Source organism: Pelodiscus sinensis, chromosome 2 (genome assembly GCF_052426305.1).
Source record: "Pelodiscus sinensis isolate ZL-2025 chromosome 2, ASM5242630v1, whole genome shotgun sequence".
NCBI classification, from domain to species: domain Eukaryota; kingdom Metazoa; phylum Chordata; order Testudines; family Trionychidae; genus Pelodiscus; species Pelodiscus sinensis.
The window spans coordinates 227186976-227211432 of NC_143053.1; the positions used below are offsets into that span (position 1 = coordinate 227186976).

Genomic DNA, 24457 nt, shown 5'->3' on the forward strand with positions numbered 1-24457 from the left:
AGCACATGCTTAACTTTAGGCACAAGAAAAGTCCTAATGATTTCAATGGGAGCACCACCCATATGCATTAGGTCATCAGCATCTTGGAGATTCTTTGGCATGGCTACTTCCTTCTCTAGCAAGTTGCATTTTCTTATGATTCCATTTCTTTACTAATCTACTGTATTTCAATGTGCTCTTCCCCAGGGGCAGATGACTATTTTGCAGGGCCCTGCGCAGCATAATTCCACAGGGCCCCCCCTTTGCCACGGCGCAGGCGCGGTGGCGCCACGGCGCATGCGCGGGGCTTTCTGAAGTGCGGGGCCCGGGGCGGCCGCCCCGTTCGCCCTGCCCTATATCCGCCCCTGCTCTTCCCCATTCTTGCCCTTCACCATTCTGCATTAACAGGTGAGCACGGTATCAGACACAGTTCTCTCTTAAAACAGGGGGTACACATCTTATCATTCATCTTGCATCATCTTTCGTTAGTTTATTTGTCACAAGACCAGACTATACTCAAGGAGATTTGGGTCAATGAAAAAAGCCCAGCATATTACTGATGAGCAATTATCCTATGAAATCAACACACTAACCTACCCTCTCTCCTTCCAGTTGTGAACAGTGGGAAAAGTCCTGTTAAATATTAAAATTCTTAAACACCAGAAATTTAATATAACCCATATAAAGAATATTTTTACTGCAAAGAAATGTCACTTTAAATGTGTCATTTTATCTCACTGACATTTTAATTTTTTAAAGTATCGTTTCTCAATGCCATAAGATTTATTGAGCAGGTTAATACTCTGTTTCTATCCCTTCATCTACTTGAGTCATAACACCTGCAACATCTCCCATCCCTAAGTGTTTACTGGTAAACCTTTAAATTAACTTCAGTGGACAATAAATGTTTGCTTTAATTCAAAAGCTGAAAGCCTAAGTTACATACCCCAAGAGTACTGTCACAATATAACACCTACATCCCGGATTACAAAATTTTCAATAGTTTGAAAGTATGCTAAATTGCCATGGAAGATCAATATGGACTCTTTAGTTTGAGGAAAACAAAATGGTTCAGGCAATAAGCAAAAGGAGACTTTCACCACCAGCAGGGTAGCTACTTACAATCCAATCATATTTAGATGTGCATGTGAAAGGAATTGACATATTAGGTTCACTTCCTTATAGACATGTCTGCATCACAAAAACCACCAATGATTGATTTCTTTGTTGGGCCTCTCTCAATTAGATTGACAGCTTCCAGGGTCATCCGCTACTCTAGTGCTTCTTTTCCACAACTCTAATGTTGTGTGTAAGAGGATTTGCCCCTCTTACTATAACTACAGCCTTAGTAAAAGCAGGTTGGAGAAGGGGGAATCTCTTTTCTCAGTCTCATGTAACCAATGTACTCTGGGATCATGGATTTTTTTTGTTTTATTAGTCTCCTTCCTCTAAAGCAGGAGTTCCCAACCTTTTTTGGTCCCCGTGCCCCTTTGGCTATTAGTAAACCTTCCCATTCCCCTATTCAATATGAAAGGAAATAAATTCTAGACTCTAGAATCCACAACTTTTTTCACTGACACTGCTACTTTTGGAATATTTCAATTAGGATAATCTAGTTATTTACAAAATATTCCCCGTACTCCCATGACAAGCTTCTCATACCCCCGGGTGTATGCGTATCCCAGGTTGGGAACCCCTGCTCTAAAGCATCAGAATGGGACATTGGATAATGCTTTCCAAAGCTCTCATGTGGCACCAATCATTCTCTATATGCACTGTATGTGGTATCGTGAAGCATTTTTCCCCAGTCTGATTAGCAGTCGGGTTTGGGGTTTTTGTTGTTGTTTTTTTTCCAGCTTCCTCTGCCTCACTGCATGCAGGTGACTTGGTGTTATTATCAGAGTATCCGTCATGTAATGACGTCATGTAATCTGTCAGTTTTGCCTCCTGTGGGCTGTAACGTTTTACTTTAATTTTGGTTGCTGGGTGACACTGGTGGCCAGTGATATAAAGGAGAGTAACCACAGGGAGTCTGCCTACCACCAACGGAAGAGAAATCAACAGCAGAATTGTTATTTTTGTGAGCCCTTATTCCTGGGCCCTGTTCTCAATCAGGAAGCCAGAGCCAGTTCTTAAAAGAGAAATGTGATCTCAAAACATGTGAGGATTATCAACATTGAATTTCATCTACCATTTTGTTGCCTAGTCATCCAGTTATGTAGGATCCCTTTGTAATTCTCTGCAGGCTGCTTTGGATTTAACTCAAGTAATTTTGTATCATCTGTAAATTCTACCACCTGTTTACCCCTTTTTTCCAGATCATTTATAAATATACTGAAGAGCCCTGGTCACAGTACAGATTCTTGGAGGACACAACTATTTACCATTCTGGAAACTGATTATTCCTATCCTTTTTTCCTTTTAACCAGTTACTGATCCATAAGAGGACTAAGGATGTTCAGAGGCGGATAACTGGGTAATCATGTAATCAATGCAATTTGTATCAACTACATGAGTAGTTAAAGGAAAAAGCTACCTCCGCTGTGGTTCTGTACTTTAAGTGTAGTAAGAGCTGGGCAGCGGGAGTAGCTCCTGAACCCGGTGCAAGCCGACTACAGCAGCCCCTGTCTTTGGGGGGGTCCCAGTGGGGAGCTGGGAACCCCCGCAGACAAGGGCTGCTGCCAGAGCCCCTCTTCATAGCCAACTCCAGCCACTGTAAACAGAGGCTGCTGGGGCTGGCCGTAAACAGGGGCTTCTGTCCCCAGTGGCTGGCCATGGACAGGGTTGCTTCACCACAGCAGCTCCTGTCTGCGGTAGGGATATTAAGGACTAGTTAATTATCTGATAAGCAAATGCTTATCGGATAGTCAGTCAACTAGTTGATCCCCACCCCCCTTGCTGCCTCTATCAAATAGAGGCAGCAAAGCAGGGGTAGGGGGTACTTCAAAGCACTGACCTGGGGATCAACTGTGCGGTGCTGCCGCACGTGGAGTCTGGGGTCAGTGGGGGACTCCCTAGCTGGGTAGTTCAAAGCTGATCCCAGGTTCCGCTGAAATGCCATGAAGAGCTTGGGATCATCTGGGGAGTCCCCTGCTGATCCCAGTTCTGCATGGCATTTTCAAATTGGCAGCGCAGCATGGAGCCTGGGGTCAGCGGGGGACTCAGACTCCACTCAGAGTCCCCTGCTGACCCTGGGCTCCATGCTGTGCTGCCAATTTGAAATACACAAGAGCCCACGCTGGGGACTCTTGTACATTTCCAAGCTGGTACACCACGTAAAGCCTGGAATCAGCGGGACTTCCCTCTGGCCCCGGGCTGCACGTGGAGTTCTGCATTCCCCACCGGGGGCTCTTCGGCATTCCTCCTTTGAAATGTACAAGTGCCTATCGACTAGTCGATAGAAATTCCATTGACTATTTGACTGGTTAATTAACTGTTACTTAACATCCTTAGTCTGCGGGGGTTCCAACTCCCTGCTGGAACCCCCAGTGGACAGGGGCTGCGGCCAGAGCAGCCTCCTCCAACCCCCCACACACTGCTGCCTCTGATAGCGGCAGCAGCACGGAGGAGGAGCACCAGCTCCTGCTTCCCTTCATCCCTTGCTGCCTCTGATATAGAGATAGCAAACGGGAAAAGGGGGAATGCCAGTAGCTGACTTCCTTTAGAGGCAGCGGGGTGAAGGGGGGAGGGGAAATGTGAGTAGTCAACTAATTGACTATTCTTTTACATCCTTAGAGAGACTCTCCCCTAACCCATGACAGCTTCTTTTGCTTAAGAGCCTTTCGTGAGTGACCTTGCCAAAGGCTTTCTGAAAGTCCAAGACCTCTAATTTAAAGAAAAAAAAAACAAGATTAAGCCACATTACAAATAAATGAATTGCTCTTCTCTCTCAAAAAGAACTATGCAGTCAGTTTTGTGAGGAATAGCAAATTGTAATATGCTGCCATGACACATTGTCTTTAATGGGACAATAACTGAAAAATGGCTTTATTTTTTAAAACCACAATTTATCCTCAGTGTTTATTTCTTTGTTTTTTTAACAAGCTAGAATACCCTTCGGACAAAATTGCAATTGGTAGTCCTGGTGCACATCAGAGATTATATCTATGAGTTGCAAAAGTAACCCACAAAGATGCATTTCTGTTAGCCTTTGGGCTAGTTAACAAGAGGAGATAGCAGTTTTGAATCTTTCAAAGTACAGTAGTTGAAAATGTGATACAACCAGAACAGATGATCTTTTGAGTTGTGCAGCTGATGATGGAATCTCTAGAGAAGGGAAAATGAGAGCGGGGTGGTCTCTAAATTCTTTAAAGCGCCAGAAATGAGTGAAAAACTTTCACTGGGAAGAAAATTGAAAATCTGGGTAATAGTTAGGGCTGGATTATAGGAGACTGGATTATAAGAGACCTGAACTATTTGTCTTCTGCCATTACTGCATTTAGAGTAGATGTTGTAGGATAATATTTGTAGTTTTATTTATGCTATTGTGTTTAATCAATACATTCCTGCTGTGCTCTTTACATATTAGTGCTCCAGCACAGATGGGGCAAACTAATAATGGAATTAAAGCATAATGGGAGTGGTGAAATAATTCATACGTTGTGCACATCTCATCAAAGGGAGGGCTAAATGAGTTAAGAGTAGTAAATGGATGGAACCATCATGAGAACAACACTCACAAAAGTGAACTGCCACTAACTTATCTGAAGGTACTTATAGTAAACAGAATTATTCACCTCTAAGAAAAAGCTACTGCCATTGAGTATTGCTGGATTAAAAAGTTAACGTATTAGCCCATATTTAAACTAGTTCCCTGGAAGATATTTAGATTAAATACAACCCAATTTTTTTACACTTATGTCATTCAAAAAAGTTGAATGGGACATTCAGGAAATTTAGGTTTTATTTTTTATATAAAAGGGTGGAAGTCCTTGCATCTCTTTGCATCAGAAATGTTGGGAGTGCTACAGCCGTATCACCCAAAATACATGAAGAGTGCTTCATAACAGAAAATAACTACCCATGTATGACAAACGATAAACACAAACAAAAAGATGGCAGGTATGTCTCCATCTTGGAGCCCTAAGGATCTCCATATTATATTCTCTCTAGCCTTTAAAACCTAATAGGTAACAGCTACCACCTTCCCCTCCTGTCTTTGAAAAAAGTGCCAATTCAGCAGCTATACAATACCATAGAAAGCTGGTCAATTATGGGAGAGGGGAGCGAGGGGAGATCCAGATTTACAGGAAGAGTATTTCTGTGTCTTTTGGCGATAAGTACATATTTCGCAGTCAACGCTCAGGGAGCAACAGCACGTGAAAAATGCAGTAGCTGCAGTCATGTATGGAACTTCCCTTTTAAAAAGGTATTTCACAGTAGGTAGATTACAAGTATTAATACCTAGACCCTTCCTTAGCTTGCCAGATAAGAAGTGGGTAAGTGCAAAAGGCTGTACATTTCCCCCCAACTATCTACTTTCTGCTCCTGCGAGAAAATTCTCTCTAGTGTTATACACAACTGCTTCTAAGATGTTCCAGACAGGGCTGTTTGAAGGAGACGTTATAAAATGAAATATTTAAGCTCTTGTAGCAGGGCAGAATGATGAGGTCTATAACAACTCTTACTGGATGGTCTGAACACATTTTGACTCCATTGACAACACTCTGAATGTATGATGTTAAATCATACACATTTTCATAAATATAGCTTTGTTTCCAAGTGCATTTGATTGATTGTCACATCAGCTGAAAGTGAGAGATTATTCTAAAGTTTCTTTTAGTAAAGAAAATACCAACACACAACTGTGCTTCTGTCCTTTAAACTTTCAGGGTAAAGAAAAACAGATTTCTGATTATATGAAGTACAGTTAAACTCTGATATTTCATGTCAAATGCCCACTATTCTGTTCTCGCATCAGTTCAGCATCTTTCTTGCCTACAATATGCTCTAAAATTCAATGCAATTGTGCAAGATACCTGCTTCTAGATATTTTAACAACATGATTCTAGTTTTCAGAAAATTTAATTATTTCCAATTAATTATTTTGATGTGCCACTTGCTGAAACAGAATGTAATGGTGAGGGCCACTGCTCTGGGACAAATTTAGCTGCACAGCTGGGCAATTTTCATGGGCAAAAAGCTGAAGGGGGACAGGCCGGGCAGTGCTCCATCACAAGCTTTGTTCCGATTCCACTTCCTCTAGATTCTGCTGAATTGTTACACAGAAGCCAGCATCCAAAACTGCATCTGGCTTCATTGCTGCTTTCAAAGAAGCTGTTTTCTCTCTCTATACAGTTATTTACCGTCTTCCGGTCTTTCCTAGATCTCTTCTCCCTACACCAATGACCACAAAAACACTTATATTTGGGCCTCTGGATCTCTTCCTCTTTATCCACTCAACAGAACAGCTCCTTTTCAGATTAATATTTGTCATTTTTGCATAATTACATTATTTTCACTGTTTCGACAGTACAGTATATGTTTGTCAACTTAAATAAAATTCAGTTGGACTTATGCTCCTAATTTCTTTAGGTGTGACTGAAAATCCCACATATGGGTTATTCACATTATTAATTTTATTTAAGGAATTCATTGTTAGTTTATTCTGCAGACTTTTATACATTTTTTTTTTAATTTTGCAAAGCCTTCCTTCCACTAGAGGCAATTAACTTTCAAATTAACTTGCTTCAAAATTAAGTGGTATATATATGAAAGTAACTTTTAACTGCTACTCTGTTATAGTATATTGTGTAAGAATGATTTATTGTACTGCATGTGAACAGGTGCCTGAAGCCTATTGCAAGGAGACAGAACTGAAGCTGCAAGTAAAATCTAAACATTATCACTTCCTGACTGTTTAATGGTGAACTGTGCAAACTTACTATTCTCTATATGCACTTAAAATAAAATATACTAGGATAGAAGTTTTCAAATAAAATTTCCCAGGATAGAAAACCCAAATACAGCAAAACATTTCATATATCAAATTAAAAAGATACAATCTAAAATTGAATCATTTAATTAAAGAAGAGGCAACAGTATAATGAAGTTGTGGAACCGTTTGGACAATAAATAAATAAATAAATAAATAAATAAATCACTAACACCTTTATAGACTATCCCATGTGCCTTGAAGTCCTTAAGAGGGATTCTCTTCTCTTGCTTCCCATAGGAAGTTCACATGTGAACCTCCCTTCCACAAGCCTTCTGAGAAGTGCATCTTATAATTCAGAAGATATGAGTAGGTGGTAGGACTTTTCATAAAGCCTTAAATCATTCACTACATATCTACGATATTTTACACTACACAGATAATATTTGCACAAGCGTAAATTACATTTTTTCCCTTTGCCTCAGGTCTTTAAAATCTTAAAATCATAAACCAATAGTACTATATGTACAGCATGAATTTTCCAAGGCTCTCAGCTAAATCAAATAAAAATTATATTTCCTAAAATGCTCAAAAAGTTCTTTTCAATAAGGACTATTTTATGCTATATTGTAGCTTTCTTCCCAAGCTATTTTGATGCTACACAATTTTTTTAGTTACAAAAACTCCACTTTTTTAAAAAGCAGGTCAACAACTGAAGTTCAAACATGCCACAACAAAGGACCAATCTAGAAAATTACAGTCTGGAAGAGTTAATAAATTTTAAGTGACTAAAAACAAGGATTTGAATGTGTCATATGTTCTCAGTTTTCTGTTTAATGAATTATATAGAAGGTAACATGTTAGATGTGTCTTGCTTTAGTTATGCCTTCTTTTCCCTGTTTAATCAATATTTATATTTTCCTACTTTGTTATCTGTATCTTTCTTCTTTGCCTCCACCTCAGACTGTTTCCTATAAGTGGTGCGGTCGCCCAGCAACCTATTAAGTGCTGTACAGGGGCGCAAAGAACCCGGCCCTGCTTGCATCCAGTGACAGCCCAGGGAGGGGCACCACCCTCTCAGTCCCGTTCGATGTGCTTATCCCACAGGCCTGAACTCAGCCACAGAACTGCCATGAGGGGTAGAGGCACCTCTCCTCCACAGCCCAGGTGCTGCTGTAGGAAGTCCTTTCTCCCCATCATAGTCCCAGGATATCCTGCACCCCAAACTCCTCATCCCTTGCTCCACCCCAGAACCTACATCCCCAACTAGAGCTACCATTCACCACACCAACTCTCTGCCAAGCCCATATGCCCTAATCCCCAATCTTTCCCCCCAGACCCACAACTTCAGATAGAGTCCTTATACCCCTGCACTCCAATCCACATCCCCACTCCCCACCACATGAATTGTTATGTGCAACAATATGGAGGCGAGGTGTCACACACTATTTCCATATTAGTGCACATTACAAAATTTGTTCCACATGTGTTGGAAAATTTAGAAAGAACATTGGCCATAGAGTATGCCGCTTTTTCCTGTGTCCACATGATGTGTTTTATCTCCTTGTCTATTTTTGCAGTGTCTCAGTTTTTCCTTCAGAACAAAATACTCATAGCTCTCCCTCACTTTTTTTTTTAAACTTATTCCATCTTTCCCTCTACTCTTCCATATACATTTTCACACTCAAATTACTTAACTTCTACCCAGGTCACTTCCATCATTCATAAGCCAGAAAGGTCTACCAAATTTTCCAAAGCCAGAGGACTCTACCACAAAACTCGAGAGGCATTCCCTCAATCTTTCTTGCAGTTTTAAATTTTGAAAAAGCCTGAAAAGAGCTACCAGTATTAGACAAGGCTTCAGAAAATTTCTTTTGACTAAGAAACAAATTTCAGCGATTTTCATTCAGTTCATATTTGGAAGAAAGATTAAAAATAGCAATGAAGACTAGAAATCTTGTCCCATTGAAAGTCATGAAGCTGTTCAGGAATAAATTGACTTTTTTGTTTAAATGTTACATTGACAAATCTAAATTTGTTCATGTGAAAAGGCTGAGAGGAGTTGTTTTGTACTGAGAAATCTAATTTATTTTTTTTCCCCTAAAGTTTTGAAATTATTGAAAGGTTCCTTCCTTCCTTCCTTCCTTCCTTCCTTCCTTCCTTCCTTCCTTCCTTCCTTCCTTCCTTCCTTCCTTCCTTCCTTCCTTCCTTCCTTCCTTCCTTCCTTCCTTCCTTCCTTCCTTCCTTAGATTTTTGGTTTAGAACAATTTTTTACATTTAAGCTCACAAAAAGTAAAAAAGAAAGAAATGTTTTAAAATTATCAAAGTATTTTGACTGTTTCAAACCAAGAAATTTTGAATTCTGTCCTGAGGGGGAACAGTTTTTTAAATGTTGAAAATTCTACATGCTAGTGTGACGAGGTTCACCCCACACTTGCTCTGAAGGGGTTAATGTAGATTGAGAAGGATGTTAATTAATCTAACAGGTCACCACTGAAGGGAATCAAGTGGCTAAGCAATCCCAACTCAATTCAAGCTGGTCCAGATTTATAAAGCTAGGAAATAGGCTACAATTACTCTCTAGGAGAAAGGAGGAGTGTTTGGAGGATACAAAGACAGGTGGTCAGCAGTTACTCCCCAGAAGGAGAGAGTTGGAAAGTTTACAAGCCCAGAGAGGAAGAGTACCAGATGGTAATGAAAGGGATCAAGGAAAGGCAGGAAGGTCTAGAAGGGAATGGACCCTGGCTGCCTACTAGAGGTCCGTAGGCCAGAACTCAGACTTGAGGGGGTATCGGGATTGCTCTATCATCCACTAGCACGATGAGGCAAGTGAAAGGGAAAACCTCCTAAGTTTGCTGAGCAAAGACTCTGGAAAAAACTACCCCAGAAGGGGAAAATACAGTTACCTGCCCAGAAGGCCAAGTCAAAGAGGATACAGCTCATGGAGGGGGGGAGGGGGTTTCCTGAGAAGAAAGGAGAAAGAAAGAGAGAGAAACGATGTCCAACTGTGGGAAGGGGATGTCAACTTTGAGAATTATTTTTCAGAGTGACCAGGAGGAGGTGTCATTCTAACGGGAAGGTACCCTGTCACAGATGGGAAAAACTGTTTCCTGCTCACCCTCCCAGTCAATGAAAGATTTGCAATAGATTATAGTAGGGCCAGTATTTCACCCTTAATTCCCTTTTTAAATAAGGAAAGGGAAACACGCAACAGAAATAACGCTTGCATTTGAAAACTTCCTAAGTGCTACCGGTGAATGGATTCTTCAGAGTCCTGTTTTCAGGGAATAAATGTAATGAAAAGTCTATATTCACACACTATCATGGACGTTTATGAAGACTTAAAATAATGTTCATAAAATAGCATTCAAAGGACAGAAAAACAGTGACATATTCTTATATTTACCCCAGTAATCCGTCCTTCCCACATTGATGAGACTGCCAAGCACCCTAATGCTTACCACAGAGGGATATGAAAGGTTAACTGATTAACCAGTAAGTGTCACCCTTAACGGGTGATGCTTACTAGTCTGAGTTAACTTATCCAGTGGAAGCTCAAGTAGCTCCCCACCTGCTTCAGGCATGTGGCTGCTCCAGTCCCATAGCAGGCCTGCGCATCATGCAGGGAGGGGCTGCTCCAGAAGCCCAGAGCGGCCCCTGTCTGCAGTGGGCCCGGGTGCATCACACACAGGGGCTGCTCCAGTCACCCGGAGCAACCACTGCCTGTGACGTGTCCAGGCCTGTCATGGATAAGGCTGGGCTGGAGCAGCTCCTGCCTGCAGAAGGGGGAGGACCACTGCTCTAGCCTGGCATCAGCAGGCAACAGGGCCGGTCCTGCCCCTCGGGCCAATCAGGGCCTGGCGTTGGGGAAGTGCACAAAGTCTCTTGCCGCCTGTCTCTGCCCTGCCAGGGGTGCGTGGCAGCTAGAGAGAGAACCACTGGCTGTTTTAAAACAGCTGATGATTCCCACTGATGCCACGCACCACTGGCAGGGAGGGGAGATGGAACGCTTGATTGGCCTGGGAGTGGGTTAGTGGCAGGGTGGCTGCAGGCCAGATCTGGCCCACAACAAGGATGTTAAATATTGGTATATTGGTTAACTGAATAGTCAAGTAGCCTCATGAAATTTTATCAGTCGACTATTCTATAGTTCCTGGGAGTGGGCCGGCAGCCACTGTATCAGAGGCAGCAGTGCAGGGTGCCAAGTGGGAGCTGGTCTGTGAGGGAAGCCAGTTTAAAAACCAGCTGCTGTCGCCGACCAGCTGCCGTCACCCTGTGCTGCTGCTTCTGAGAAAGAGGCAGCAGTGTGGGGTGGCAGCAGTCCCCGTCTAGGAGGGGTCTGAGCTCCAGGACCCTGCGCAAGGCAGCACGGAGCTGGGCTGCCTGCCCGCCTGTCTCTTAATACACTTGAAATGCAGAGCCGCAGCAGGGGTAGGTCCTGGACTTGTTGTAAGCCAGTACTGAGCCAGGCTGCTGGCCAGTCTGCTAAAAAATTTACTGGTAGGGAGGGGGGAAGAGGGAAATGCATGTAGTCTATAGCATTAACCTATAAGCTTTTGCTAATCAGTTAATTGACTACACTATTACATCCCTAGCCCGCAGAGGCTTCTTTGATGACCCCCAAGATAGATAAACCTTTTATCAATTAACTACCACTGTCAACCATTAATTCTGAGACTTCGTACAAAATATATGTTTAATTTAAAAAGGTTTACATTGGCTTCTGATGCAAGAAAACAATGTCACCTGAAGATCTACATCATGGATAGGGTTGCCAGGTGTCCGGTATTGACACTGACAGTCCGGTATTTTCCTCTCCTATTTGGTAAAAAAATTTCAGAAAATACCAGACACCTAAAACGTCCGGTATTTTCTGATTTTTTCCCAGCCAGGAGGCAAAAATCCCGTGTGTTTACCGGGTTCCGCAGGGAAGCTGTCTGGCCCGTAGCAGAGAGACAAGATGGTGGGCAGCCTGTTAAGGCCAAAAAACACCTCAAAAGCATTTCATAAAGGGGCCATGCTGCTTTTATTTATTTATGTATTTATTCTCTGCAACGTTGGTCTTCCTCCCTCCCCCATTCCCCCCCCCAACAGAATTTTTTCCCTGGTGTTTTTTTTTTGGGGGGTGGGGGAGGTTGGTATTTTTGTTTAAACCATCTGGCAACCCTAATCATGGATGTATTGATTAACTACAACAAAGCAAAAAGCCAACTCTTTCTCTTTGTGGGCAGTAAGGAAAAATTTAGAGAATCTGTATTCTGAAGTTGAACTTTACTTTGTATTTTAACTATAAAGTCTGATTTGACACAACTTAAATAGGTTACTTAACAGCATCCAATACAGTTCTTAGGAGTCAGAAATGCAATGCAGATTCTCAACTCTAAAAAGTATTCCACAGACAACGGAAAGAAAGTTCCATTTTGTTCTGTTATTCTTAAAGACTATGCTCTTATCCCTAGAATGCCTTGCTCTGAGGCAGTGGTCCCCAACGTGGTGCCCGCGGGCGCCATGGCGCCCGCCAGGCCATTTCTGTGCGCCCACCGAGTGCCCAGGGCCAGTGGTGCATGGGCGCTGCTGGCTCCTGGGTGCACGGCGTATGGGCGTCCCCGCCCCCGAGCACGCAGCACAGGAGTGGCGCCGGCCGCAGGTGTGCAGCGCATGGGTGCTGCCGGCTCCTGGGCGCACGACACAGGAGTGGCGCCAGCCCTGGGCATGCAGTGCATGGGCTGTTCCAGCCCTAGACATGCGGCGTATGGGTGGTCCCACCCCTGGGCGTGTAACAGCTGGGTGCCCAGCACGTGAGTGGCCCCGCCTCTGGGCGCCCGGCAGCCCCGAAAGGTTGAGGACCACTGCTCTGGGGAGTCCTTCACTGAACCTGGAAGCTGGTGCAAAAGAACCATCTCTTTAACATAATTGATTTTAGGAACCTAATTCAAATGACAAAGTTACAACAATGAAACTTCTTGAAATTATCAACTAATCTTAAAATCCAAGTGTTGGAAGAGACCTCAGGAGGTCACTGAGTTCAACCCCTGCTAAAAGCAGGACCAATCCCAACTAAATCATCCCAGCCAGGGCTTGGTCAACCCGGGACTTAAAAACCTTTAGGGGTGGAGATTCCATCACATCCCTAGGTAACCCATTCCAGTACTTCACCACCCGACTGGTGAAATAGTTTTTCGTAATATCCAACTTAGACCTCCCCACTGCAACTTGAGATTATTGTTCCTCATTCTGTTATCTATCACCACTGAGAACAGCTTTTCTCCATTCTCTTTGGAACCCCTTCTTCAGGTACTTGAAGGCTGCTATCAACCTCCCCCCCCCCCATTCTTCTTCTGTATAAACCCAAATCCCTCAGCTTTTGCTCATAAGTCATATGCTCCAGCCCAAAGTAATTTTTGTTGCCCTCCACTGGACTCACTCTCTCCAATGCATCCACATCTTTTTATTACTATCCATCATTCAAGAGTGCCTTTCCCCCTCCTCCATACACAACATGTTCAGCCTTAGCACCTGGAGCAAGGGAAAAGAAGCTTCTCTAGTAAGGGCTCTGGCAAATGATGTGCAGTACTGATAGTCCTGGAGCCCCAGTACTATCCCACTAAACTATCTACTACACTGAATATAACATGGTCAAAAGGCTTGAACAATCATACTATAAACATGCTTCAACTATGATGTGAAAGGAAGTGATTTTAAGGGCAAGAGGATATTTTAGACTCCTAACTGGCCTAACCAGTTATTGGATGTTGACTGTCTCTGCAGAGATACCAAGGTTATGGAGTCACACTATAACTCTCATGATGATAGTCCGAGACCCCTACAAAGGCAATGCTGCATATCGGAAGTGTCAGGGTGAAGGATACCAGAAAAAGACAGGCTTGGGTTGTGTTGATGGATTTGTAAAAAGCCTCACTTAGCTCTTCTATCCTGGCAGGACATCTGGCTCAATAAGTTTAGGTGATCACAGTAAAGATATGGGGAATAACAGGGATTCTCAGATTGTTCTCTCTGGGAGCCAACTGTGACTAACTAAACTAAATTTTACATACTCAACACTTGACAAGATTTTTTTCAGACTCAGAACAATAAATGGAGCTGGGTTATGTCACACAAAGAAAACCATCAAAGAATCAAGATAACTTCCTATGTTATTATAAGCTATATTAAATGTGTTCCCAGTCATGAAGCTAGGCGCCCTGGGTCACACCCTACATATAATATTGCAATAATATCTGTAGAAAATACGGCCTGGGATAGGGGCTCATATGAAAGCTAATATTGTGTAGTAGTTCACAGATGAGAGTATTCCCAGCAGCATGTTACACAAGTCTTTGCTAATCAGAGATAATTTTGATAATAACTGTACAAGAAAGTTAACTGATAAATTGTTACAGAACACAGTAATCAGAGACATAGAATCTAATGTTCATGTTTCTTGGTTAGAAGTTAAGCCTCAAGAAACTATTAGCTGAACACTTACATCTAAAGATTAAAACACGAATTAAAAAAAAATTTAAACTCCTCTCCAATAGCAACAATTAAGTCAAAATTCATTATAGTGGCACAGGTTGTAGTATATAAATACTTGCTGTTATTTCAATTTTAAAGCCCTTTGCTATAGGTTTTATATTATACTATGAAGTATCCTCTGGTTTAAAAGTGAAATCTTAATGCAACTGTATACTTCACATGTTTTGGAAAGAACGTCTTTATCCATCCTTGCACTAGCAAATGTAAAATGAAATTAAATGAACATGACTTATGGGCAACATTTAAGATTTAAGTTACCTAAAACAGATAAAGTGAATTCTGTGGAATGTGCCTGTTGTATGATTCATCCATTCTTGTTCTTTTGAGTCTCTTAACCTGTCTTGAATCTCTGCACAGATGTCCAGTTTTTCCCCTATGTTGAGTTTAAATTGACAGCTCAACTTCGGGCTGGACCTCTGCCCCATTTCCAACCTTCAGTATTGCTGTGGACAGCACCACCATTCTCCCAGTCATTCAGGACATAACCTGGGCATTGTGCGCTAATTTAGGCCTTTTAAAAAAAATCTTTCCACTATTACCACACAACATAATCCGCAAAATTCATTCCGCACCCCCCCTCGGTCCACAAAGCCAACCCCCCCGTCCATATTATCATAATTTAATGTCTTCATTGCTGAAGACATTCCACCTTTTCATCTTCTTGGCTTGTTTCTCTGACCACACGGAACACCATTTAAACTTAGATTCACTTATATTCTGTGACACCTACAAAAGTCCTATGTCCAAAAAGGGACTTTAAAAAAAAACCTGCTCTCTCAAGTTACATATTGTTAAGAAACGTAAATTAAACCTACTCAGATGACTGTAAATGTCCGTCTCATGCTTTCTAAAAATCTCTTTAATATAGCTTCAGTATTTATATACTATAAAAATGTTACAAATTGAGCTATTTTTCTCCTCTCTAGCTACTGATGCTTTCCGATCCTGAGATTTCCAAGAATAATGAGCAAGTAGAGTGGGAGTTAAGGAGTAACAGAAAAATAAATGTTTAGATTCCAACTACTTCCTAATAGCAAATGTTCACAAATTTAAGGTATTCAACGAACAGCATACATTGTTCAAAAATATATCTTATTTTCATTTTTCAGAAACACAACATACCAGTTGAAGAATGTCTTCATCCTTAGGCATAACACTAAGTTCCAATATGCAGTCACTGAAACACAAAATATATTATTCACAATTTTGGAAAAGAGATTTTATGTTCTGTTAGGATAAGAATGAGGACACTAGTTAAGATATGGTATACTTGTCACTCCATGTCAGAACTTTTTCCATCACTCATTAAAAGTTAATACATGACCTTCAAATAAGTCTCTTCACACTAGAAATGAAATCATAATGGCAATTTATTATAGCATGACCAATAAATTCATTTTTTCTTTTTTTCCCCTTTCATATTAATTTACCTTATGAAGCTTTGTTTGTACATACAATATATTAAACCACACCAATTCAACATAATTAAATATTCTTGCTTCAATACTACACCAAACAAAGCAAAGGAATCTGACTATATATTTTACAAATATGCATCCGTCAGTTCATCTGTCCTAGGGTACGTCTAGACTACATGCCTCTGTCACCAGAGGCATGTAGATTAGGCTACCAGACATAGGAAAATGAAGCGGCGATTTAAATAATCGCCGCTTCATTTAAATTTACACGGCTGCCGCGCTGAGCTGACAAACAGCTGATCAGCTGTTTGTCGGCTCAGCACGATAGTCTGGACGCGCGGGTGTTGACATCAGAGGTATTTGTCGACCACCCAGGTATACCTCATCCCAGCGCGGCAGCCATGTAAATTTAAATGAAGCGGCGATTATTAAATCGCTGCTTCATTTTCCTATGTCTGGTAGCCTAATCTACGTGCCTCTGGCGACAGAGGCACGTAGTCTAGACATACCCGTAGTCTGTTTGTCAAAAACTCTTAAACTATAAGAGCCAGTATCACCAAATTTGACATGCAGCTTCCTACTATGCTATTAGCCTTACCTGATAACATAAAAATAAGGGGCTAGTCAATGGAAATAAAATATGGCACTTTAAATATTGATAAATTAAATCCTTTTTCCTACACTGCTAGATTCTGTGTCAATGAGTTTCACAATGTAACTGAGGCTAAGAATTTAACAAGATTCAAAGGATTAGAGACACAAGGTGGGGTAGTATCTTTTATTGTACCAGCTTCTATTGGTGAGAGTTTTTGAGTTTACATAGAGCTATTCTCCAGACTCACTCACCTTGTCATTCTAATATTCTGGGATCAACACAGCCACAAAAATCACTGTATATAATAAGATCCAGAGTTATAAATTAATCCTAACAAAAATTTTGACAAGACATAGAACCTCATATTCATTGTTTAAATCAATCTCCAACTATTAGGGATTAGAAAAAGACCTTTATGGAGGGGCAGAGTATTACACTATTTATTCCAATAGAAATGTAGCCATGTTAGTCTGATGTAGCTGAAACAAAAAACAGGACTATGTAGCACTTTAAAGACTAACAAGATGGTTTAATAGGTGATGAGCTTTCGTGGGCCAGACCCACTTCCTCAGATCTTCCACTATTTGATCTGAGGAAGTGGGTCTGGCCCACGAAAGCTCATCACCTATTAAACCATCTTGTTAGTCTTTAAAGTGCTACATAGTAATTGCTGGACTGGGAAAGTGCCATGGTCCATCTAATCTAGTAGTTATCTTTAACGGTGGCCTATCCCAGATGCTTTAGAAGAAGAGGAATGGAATAAATAGTACTATGTAGCACTTTAAAGACTAACAAGATGGTTTAATAGGTGATGAGCTTTCGTGGGCCAGACCCACTTCCTCAGATCTTCCACTATTTGATCTGAGGAAGTGGGTCTGGCCCACGAAAGCTCATCACCTATTAAACCATCTTGTTAGTCTTTAAAGTGCTACATAGTACTATTTATTCCATTCCTCTTCTTCTAAAGCATCTGGGATAGGCCACCGTTAAAGATAACTACTAGATTAGATGGACCATGGCACTTTTCCAGTCCAGCAATTACTATGTATGGGGATGGGAGGGAGTACTATATATATACACATATATATATATATATATATATATATATATATATATATATATACACACACACACACACACACACACACATACATACACACACACATATATACATACACACACACACAAACACTTGCACACACCTTTGTAGAATCACATACTCATCCCTCTCAAGCACCAGTGTATTGAACTAGCACTCAAAATTGACTACATTTATAAATATCTTACCTGTTCTGAATTAAACCAATCACTTGGGAATATGTCTTCCCAATAACACTCTCTCCATTAACTTTTACAATTCTGTCACCTATGGGGGAAAATAAGCAGAAAGTTAAACATACGTCATATGTGTTTCTATTCCAGCGCTCTGTATACTTCTCTATTCATTTTTCAATATACTTCACTAACAATGAAAAGTTTAGCTTGCTTTAAAAACAAATTACAAGCACATTCTTTGCTATTTAAGATTTCTTTATGTGTATATAAAATACAAAAACTGAAAATTTGTCAGGAAAATTTTAGATGTGGTACTTAATTCTATGCTCCCTAATCACACCCGTTAAACATCTCATTTGCTCATACAAATGCTCTTAAAACACACAAGTAGGCATAAACAACATAAGAGACTAGTTTAAGAATTTGGCCTCCAAAACGACTTTTGATGCATACTTCTCTAAATTGAAATGTGTTAGTTTAAAGTGTGTGTACTTTTGTTTAGAGACTTCAAAAATAGGTAATTTTAGATTTAAAACATCTCAAGCAGCAGTGTATCCCTGACAGGCGGAACTGAACCTCAGATCTCTGGAGTTTAGTACTGTACAGGAACCTCTACCATGAGCTAAAATCCAGCTGTTTCTCAGCTAAAGGTGTAAAACAGACTCATTCTCTCTGTAAGTGGTCTCAGTGACACTAGATATGACAATACATCACACCCAGAAGGTAAGAGAGTTACATAAGCACCTCTGTCCTTTCAACAGGCACTGCAATTTTCTTTTGTTCTACAAGATAGCAGTGATTACAATAAGAGAGGATGTTTCCAAAGCTGTTCTGTTCTTTAAAGTGTTAGCATCACTCTTTTGATACTTTAACCTTTTTGATGATCAAACTATCAATTCACATGATACAGTAAGTAATTCTATGCCACCTACATCAAATATAAAATTGAACTGTAGTTTCTTTGAGCTTTCCCAAGTAGTTTTGTTGTGTCCGATTGATTATGATCGTGTCTCACTCAATATGGATAGATGCAATTTAAGATAAAAGGCAAAATAGGCTATGCTCTCCTACACAAGGTAGGAATTATGAAGAAATCTTGTGTACTTCTTTGACTTCTCTCAAAAGAAGAAAAAAATAAAAATGTTTAAGGAAGGATAACACTTAAGAATCTTTAAAACATGAAAAAAGAAAGCTTTACGCTTCTAGTAACAGACAGGGAGAACAGAAATTTTTCTTAGGTTGAATCATGGCTATACAAATATCCCAAGAAGTGATTAACTACCTACAGATTCACTGGAGACTCTTTGGAATCATAACTTCTGAAGAGTGATCGCCTCTCTTTGCTGATGGGCAACTTGCGGAGTACACTTTGAACCTCTCTAGTCTGGCAACATCCATGGTCCAGCATGATTTTAGTTAGCCAGATGTCCACTTATCATAGGTGTGATGAAGTTTCCCAGTGTCCCATAGTTTGTTTATAGCCACCACTCTGGGCTCTCAGTGTTCTGTGCTTTTATTTAGCTCTAATTTATGCCTAAATGTCTTCTAAGAGCCCAGGAAGCAGAAGAAGTGTTGGTAGTGCTGCTAGACAATATTGACTCCTGTGGTTTGGTAAATTTTCTGGTTTGGAACTGGTCAGGTTCCGAGGGTGCCGGACTAGAGAGGGCCAACCTGTACAGAGTTCCACATGAAGATGTCACCTCTCTGGGTTCCAAAACCCAGAAATGGACCTATTGTGCCTCTTTTTACTGGTTGAGACTCTACATGTGCTTTCAGCACATCAGCAAAATTTCACTCCATAGTAAACACTGCATTTATACCCTTGTTTCAGCTGATTATTTTCCTAACTTCTTGGCTCCTGGTAATCCACATGACCAATGAGTAATCTTGGCTTGTTGAAAGAAACTCCATGTATGTATGTATGTATGTAAATCATTGTGAATTTCCTACTTAATTCCACTGAAAAGCTGGATTTTTCTGAAACCACAATTTAGTCTGGAAAGTTAAATCATTCTCAAACTACAAAAATAATTTGCCGATAAAAAATTATTATTTAGGCCAAGAGCTACTTATAAGTTTTAAATCCCATTCTAAAAAGTTCAGCCATATTGCAGGGCTTCTTTTAAATACTATTATATACTTTCCTCTGACACTGAAAATGAGAACTGATTTTTTTTTTTAATTATAGCTTCAAACTTTACCTACTTATTTGATACTTCCTGTTTTTTCTTAGGAATATTGCGTAATTATGAGCATCCTTAGATTGCCTCAGATCACTTGCCTTCCTCTGGTGTTTTTATTTCTCTTCCCCTGATCTTCAAATCTGCTCTCAGACTAGGAACCAGCAGAAATGATGTGGGTCAGCCCAGAGCAAGTGTCCAGTGAATCAGAAAAGAAATTGTCTGGAAGTTTAAGTGGCACTCAGAACAGAAACAGCCTCGGAAATGAAGTAACTGAAGGAAGACTAAGGTGGAAGAATCTTTGCTCTGTTGCAGATAGAAAGATGGAAGGAGAGGGTGTGTTTATTGTGGAAAAAGATAAACAGCAGCAGGTGAAAGCTTGTTCTGACAGTTATCCAATGACAACCTACTTTTGGCAATGTTGTGAAATCAAGCCAAACACATTGATACCAATTCTCTCCTGCCTTGATTGAGATGAATGCAAAATGCTGTTCTGACAAGTGTCTTATACCTACTTTGCATAAGTACATAAGAGCCAAAGCATGGAGGAATCAGGCCCACTGCAGTTATAGATATCATAATTGCTTTTAACCATGTTTCAAATATCATGTTTGAGATTCTTAGATGTGATCTCTGATGTAAAACAGTTTAAATGTGAAACATAGGGAGTTAGACCTGCTCAGCACCAGTCAAATTAGACTTATGAGTACAAGAGTGCATAAAGCTATGGCAAATGGTTAAACTAAACCATTTTGCAGTTCAGATATTATTTTATTCAAATTTACAAAATGACCACAACATCTCTTTATAATACAGTGAGACACATTTGGTTTTTCTAGGCTACTGATTCACTGACAAACAAGGTATCTCTATCCACACCATGAATGAGGCATTTAATAATACAAAATAAATGTCTTGCAGCAATGAAATATGAACTGACAAAATAATGAAAACTATTTAAGTTCATTTTGAAATCTAATATGTTTTAACTCTTTAGTGTAACCATAAAACAAAACCATAAGTTGCATTAGGTGGTAATGGAGCAGGTAAAAAAGAATTCTTCTGCAAACACCTGGAAGATAATAAGGTGATAGGTAACAGCCAGCATAGATTTTTAAAGAACAAATCATGTCAAACCAATCCAATAGCTTTCCTTGATAGGATAATGAGTCTTGTGTGTAAGGAAGATGGGGTAGACGTGGTATACCTAGACTTTAGTAAGACATCAAACGGTCTTGCATGATATTCTTCTCAATAAACTAGGCAAATGCAACTTCGATGGAGCTACTAGAAGGTGGATGCATAACTGGCTGGATATCCGCTCTCAAAGAGTTGTTATTAACAGTTCACAAACCTGCTGGAAGGGCATAACAAGTGGGGTTCCGCAGGGGTCTGTTTTGGGACCGGTTCTGTTCAATAACTTCATCAACGATTTAGATATTGGCATAGAGAATACACTTATTATGTTTGCAGATTATACAAAGCTTGGAGGGGTTGCAACTGCTTTAGAGGACAGGGTCATGGTTCAGAATGATCTGGATAAATGGTCTGAGGTAAATAGGATGAAGTTTAATATGGACAAATGCAAAGTGCTTCACTTAGGAAGGAACAATCAGTCTCTCACATACAGAATGAGAAGTGACTGTCTAGTAAGGAGTTCTGCAGAACGGGATCTAGAGGTCAGAGTGGACCACAAGCTAAATATGAGTCAACAGTGTGACACTGTTGCAAAAAAAGCAAACATGATTCTGGGATGCATTAACAGGAGTGTTGTGAGCAAGACACGAGCGATCATTCTTCTGCTCTACTCTGTGCTGATTAGGTCTCAATTGGAGTATTGCAAAAGCGATGAGGAGTCCTGTGGCACCTTATAGACTAACTGAAGTGTAGGAGCATGCTCCTACACTTCAGTTAGTCTATAAGGTGCCACAGGACTCCTCATCGCTTTTGCAGATTCAGACTAACACGGCTACCCCTCTGATAATTGGAGTATTGTGTCCAGTTCTGGGCACCATATTTCAAGAAAGATGTGGAGAAACTGGAGAAGGTCCAGAAAGGGCAACAAGAATGATTAAAGATCTAGAGAACATGATCTATGAAGGAAGGCTGAAAGAATTTGGCTTAGTTTGTTTGGAAAGGAGAACACAGAGAGGACATGATAGCAGTTTTCAGGTATCTAAAAGGGTGCCACAAGGAGGAGAAAGAACAATTGTTTTCCTTAGCCTCTGAAGATAGGACAAAAAGCAATGGGCTTAAACTGCAGCAAGGGAGGTTTAGGTTGGACATTAGGAAAAAATTCCTAATTGTCAGGGTAGTTAAACACTAGAATAAATTGCCTAGGGAGGTTGTAGAATCTCCATTTCTAGAGATATCTGAGAGCAGGTTAGACAGACATCTATCATGGATGGTCTAAGGTGGTAGTGGGTCCTGCTATGAGGGCAGGGGACAGGACTCAATGACCTCTCAAGGTCCCTTCCAATTCTATTGTTCTATGGTTGTATGAATGGAACAACTCAAGAAAAGTTGGGTTCAAAAAATGGGATGCCCACTATAAATAAAGTGATTGTGTCAGAAGCAGAGCAATCTAAATGGCTAATAATTCTGAGAGCTTTAGAAGGTGATTTCTGAGATACAGCCAAAACAATACATTTCAATCTAAAGTTTTGGAAGAGAAATTGCAACATGAGCTAATCAGATAGTAAGATGATAAGCAGTCAGGTAACTTATTGTGTGTGTGTGTGTGTGTGTGTGTGTGTGATTCTTTCCCCCATCTTGGTTTCTAAAAGCTTTTTATAAGTATGAAAATAAAATATTCTCTGTACTGATTTTATCCTTTTCAGTCTTGCAAATATTTAATTCCATCTTTATTCTGAAAAATATCATGCTCCAAAAAGTATAATAATCCAAATGAAAGACCAGACTGCAAAAAACGCATAGTTTTGTTTTTATTAAATTAGTAACTATAAATGAACAGCACCTGTGCATAATCCAGCTTCAAAAGCAGGTCCACCTTCTTTAACCTGTTTAACAAATATGGTATCCATCGGTTCCAGTCTGTTTCTTTGCTTCCCTAAAGAAAAGCATACGTTTTGAAAGGCATTTTATTAAGCTGCATTATGATGCTGAATTGTAAAAACCATTCAGAAAAAACTTAATCATGACATTTATCTACATATAAAATATTAGGATCCAAATGATCTCTTATTTCATTTGGCAAACACCGCACTAACATCTGTTCTATTTAAAACCATTTTCTCTTTTGGCTAGATGGAAGATCTTTAGAACTATCTGTGTAAAGCTGTAGTTACAAAACTGTAGCACATGAACATATTAGAAAACAGACACTTTTCAGCTTTACTTTTTCATCTCATCAGTATTCCATTCTCATACAAGTGGCCATGGCATTCAATAAGGGCCATTACTTTTGTTTCCCAGATTCCCATCTGGCAGGTTTATGAAACCACACTATCTGAAATGACAATCACAATTACAGTCCTGTAACTTGAAAAAAATGAGGCATCTCTTCATTTTTAGGCTCCTGAGAGCACCAACTCCCTTCCCACCCAAATTATTAACAGCAACTCATAGCTCCCCCAGGACAAGCTGAGCAAAGTTATTTGAAAATTTGGTTTTGATGGAGGTTCAAAAAGCATATCAAGGTTAATCATAGCAGGTATGTGTACAAAACTGTACATTTACTACACTTTCATAGACTGAGTGAGACATTCACAGGTTTGTTTAAGGAAGTCTAAATCAGTGAAATTTATAATACCCTTGCTTTCTCACCCTGCACACTGACATACATGAATAACCCGTATCTTCCATTCTAACACACTGCTTTGCATCTGGTCCTTCAAGTCGAAGTGTAATAGCCATATTAGGTCCAGAATAGTGTAGCAGGAAACAGTGGTTAGCATGTATAAATTAAAATAAGGAGATGGAGTGTAGTGTCAGTTACATCTGTAAGTAGAGTGTCTTAAGCATAGCATATCAAAAGTTAGAATGAAGTATAGTACATTACATCACCTTAGACTTGCCTCTGCATTTGTCCGACAGCGTACAAACAAACAAGTCCAATGGCTCAATTCTGCAAACAGCTGAGCACCCTGAACTCCCAGTGAAAAGCAGTTACAATTGTATGTGATAGAACCATCATACAACCTTAAATAGCCAGGAACAGTGAAGAAATTTGGTTCTGTGAAAAGGGATTAAGTAGAGCCTCCAAGAAACACCAGAGTTACAAGACACCATGTGAAACCAGAAGTTATACGTCAAGCAGCATCAGAAGGCAAAAAACAAACAAAAAAGCAGATGCTGTACTGTTCCTGTCTTGCATCTTAAAGATGTGGGCTGCATATCCCCAGCCCATAGGTGGGGCAGCCACTCACAGATAACTATGAGGTGAAGACACAAGGGCTGCCGGCCCTTGGCAACTGGAGTCAGAAAAACATGAGCAGGGCTGGGGCCTGTGCAACTGTCACCCCTCCTATTGCCCTCCCCTCTCCTCCTCGTCCCCACTAGCTCTACTGGGTTGAAATAGAAACTCCCTCCTGTACTGCAGTTCCCTTTCGCATGGGCCTGCTAGGCCTAGACTGGCTGC

The 24457-nt window shown here is 40.4% G+C and overlaps 1 protein-coding gene across 3 annotated transcripts in view; it reads right to left on the reverse strand.

Moving 5' to 3' along the window:
• The window catches only part of ARHGAP21 (Rho GTPase activating protein 21), a 203229-nt gene that overhangs the window by 57764 nt on the left and 121008 nt on the right, over positions 1-24457 (reverse strand). For all 3 annotated transcript variants that reach the window (XM_075922534.2, XM_014569653.4, XM_014569652.4), the window contains 3 exons: positions 22835-22927; positions 17690-17768; positions 15512-15566 (listed from right to left, as the gene is read on the reverse strand). In XM_075922534.2, coding sequence (XP_075778649.2) covers positions 15512-15566; positions 17690-17768; positions 22835-22927 — 227 coding nt within the window. The remainder of the gene's footprint in view (positions 1-15511; positions 15567-17689; positions 17769-22834; positions 22928-24457) is intronic.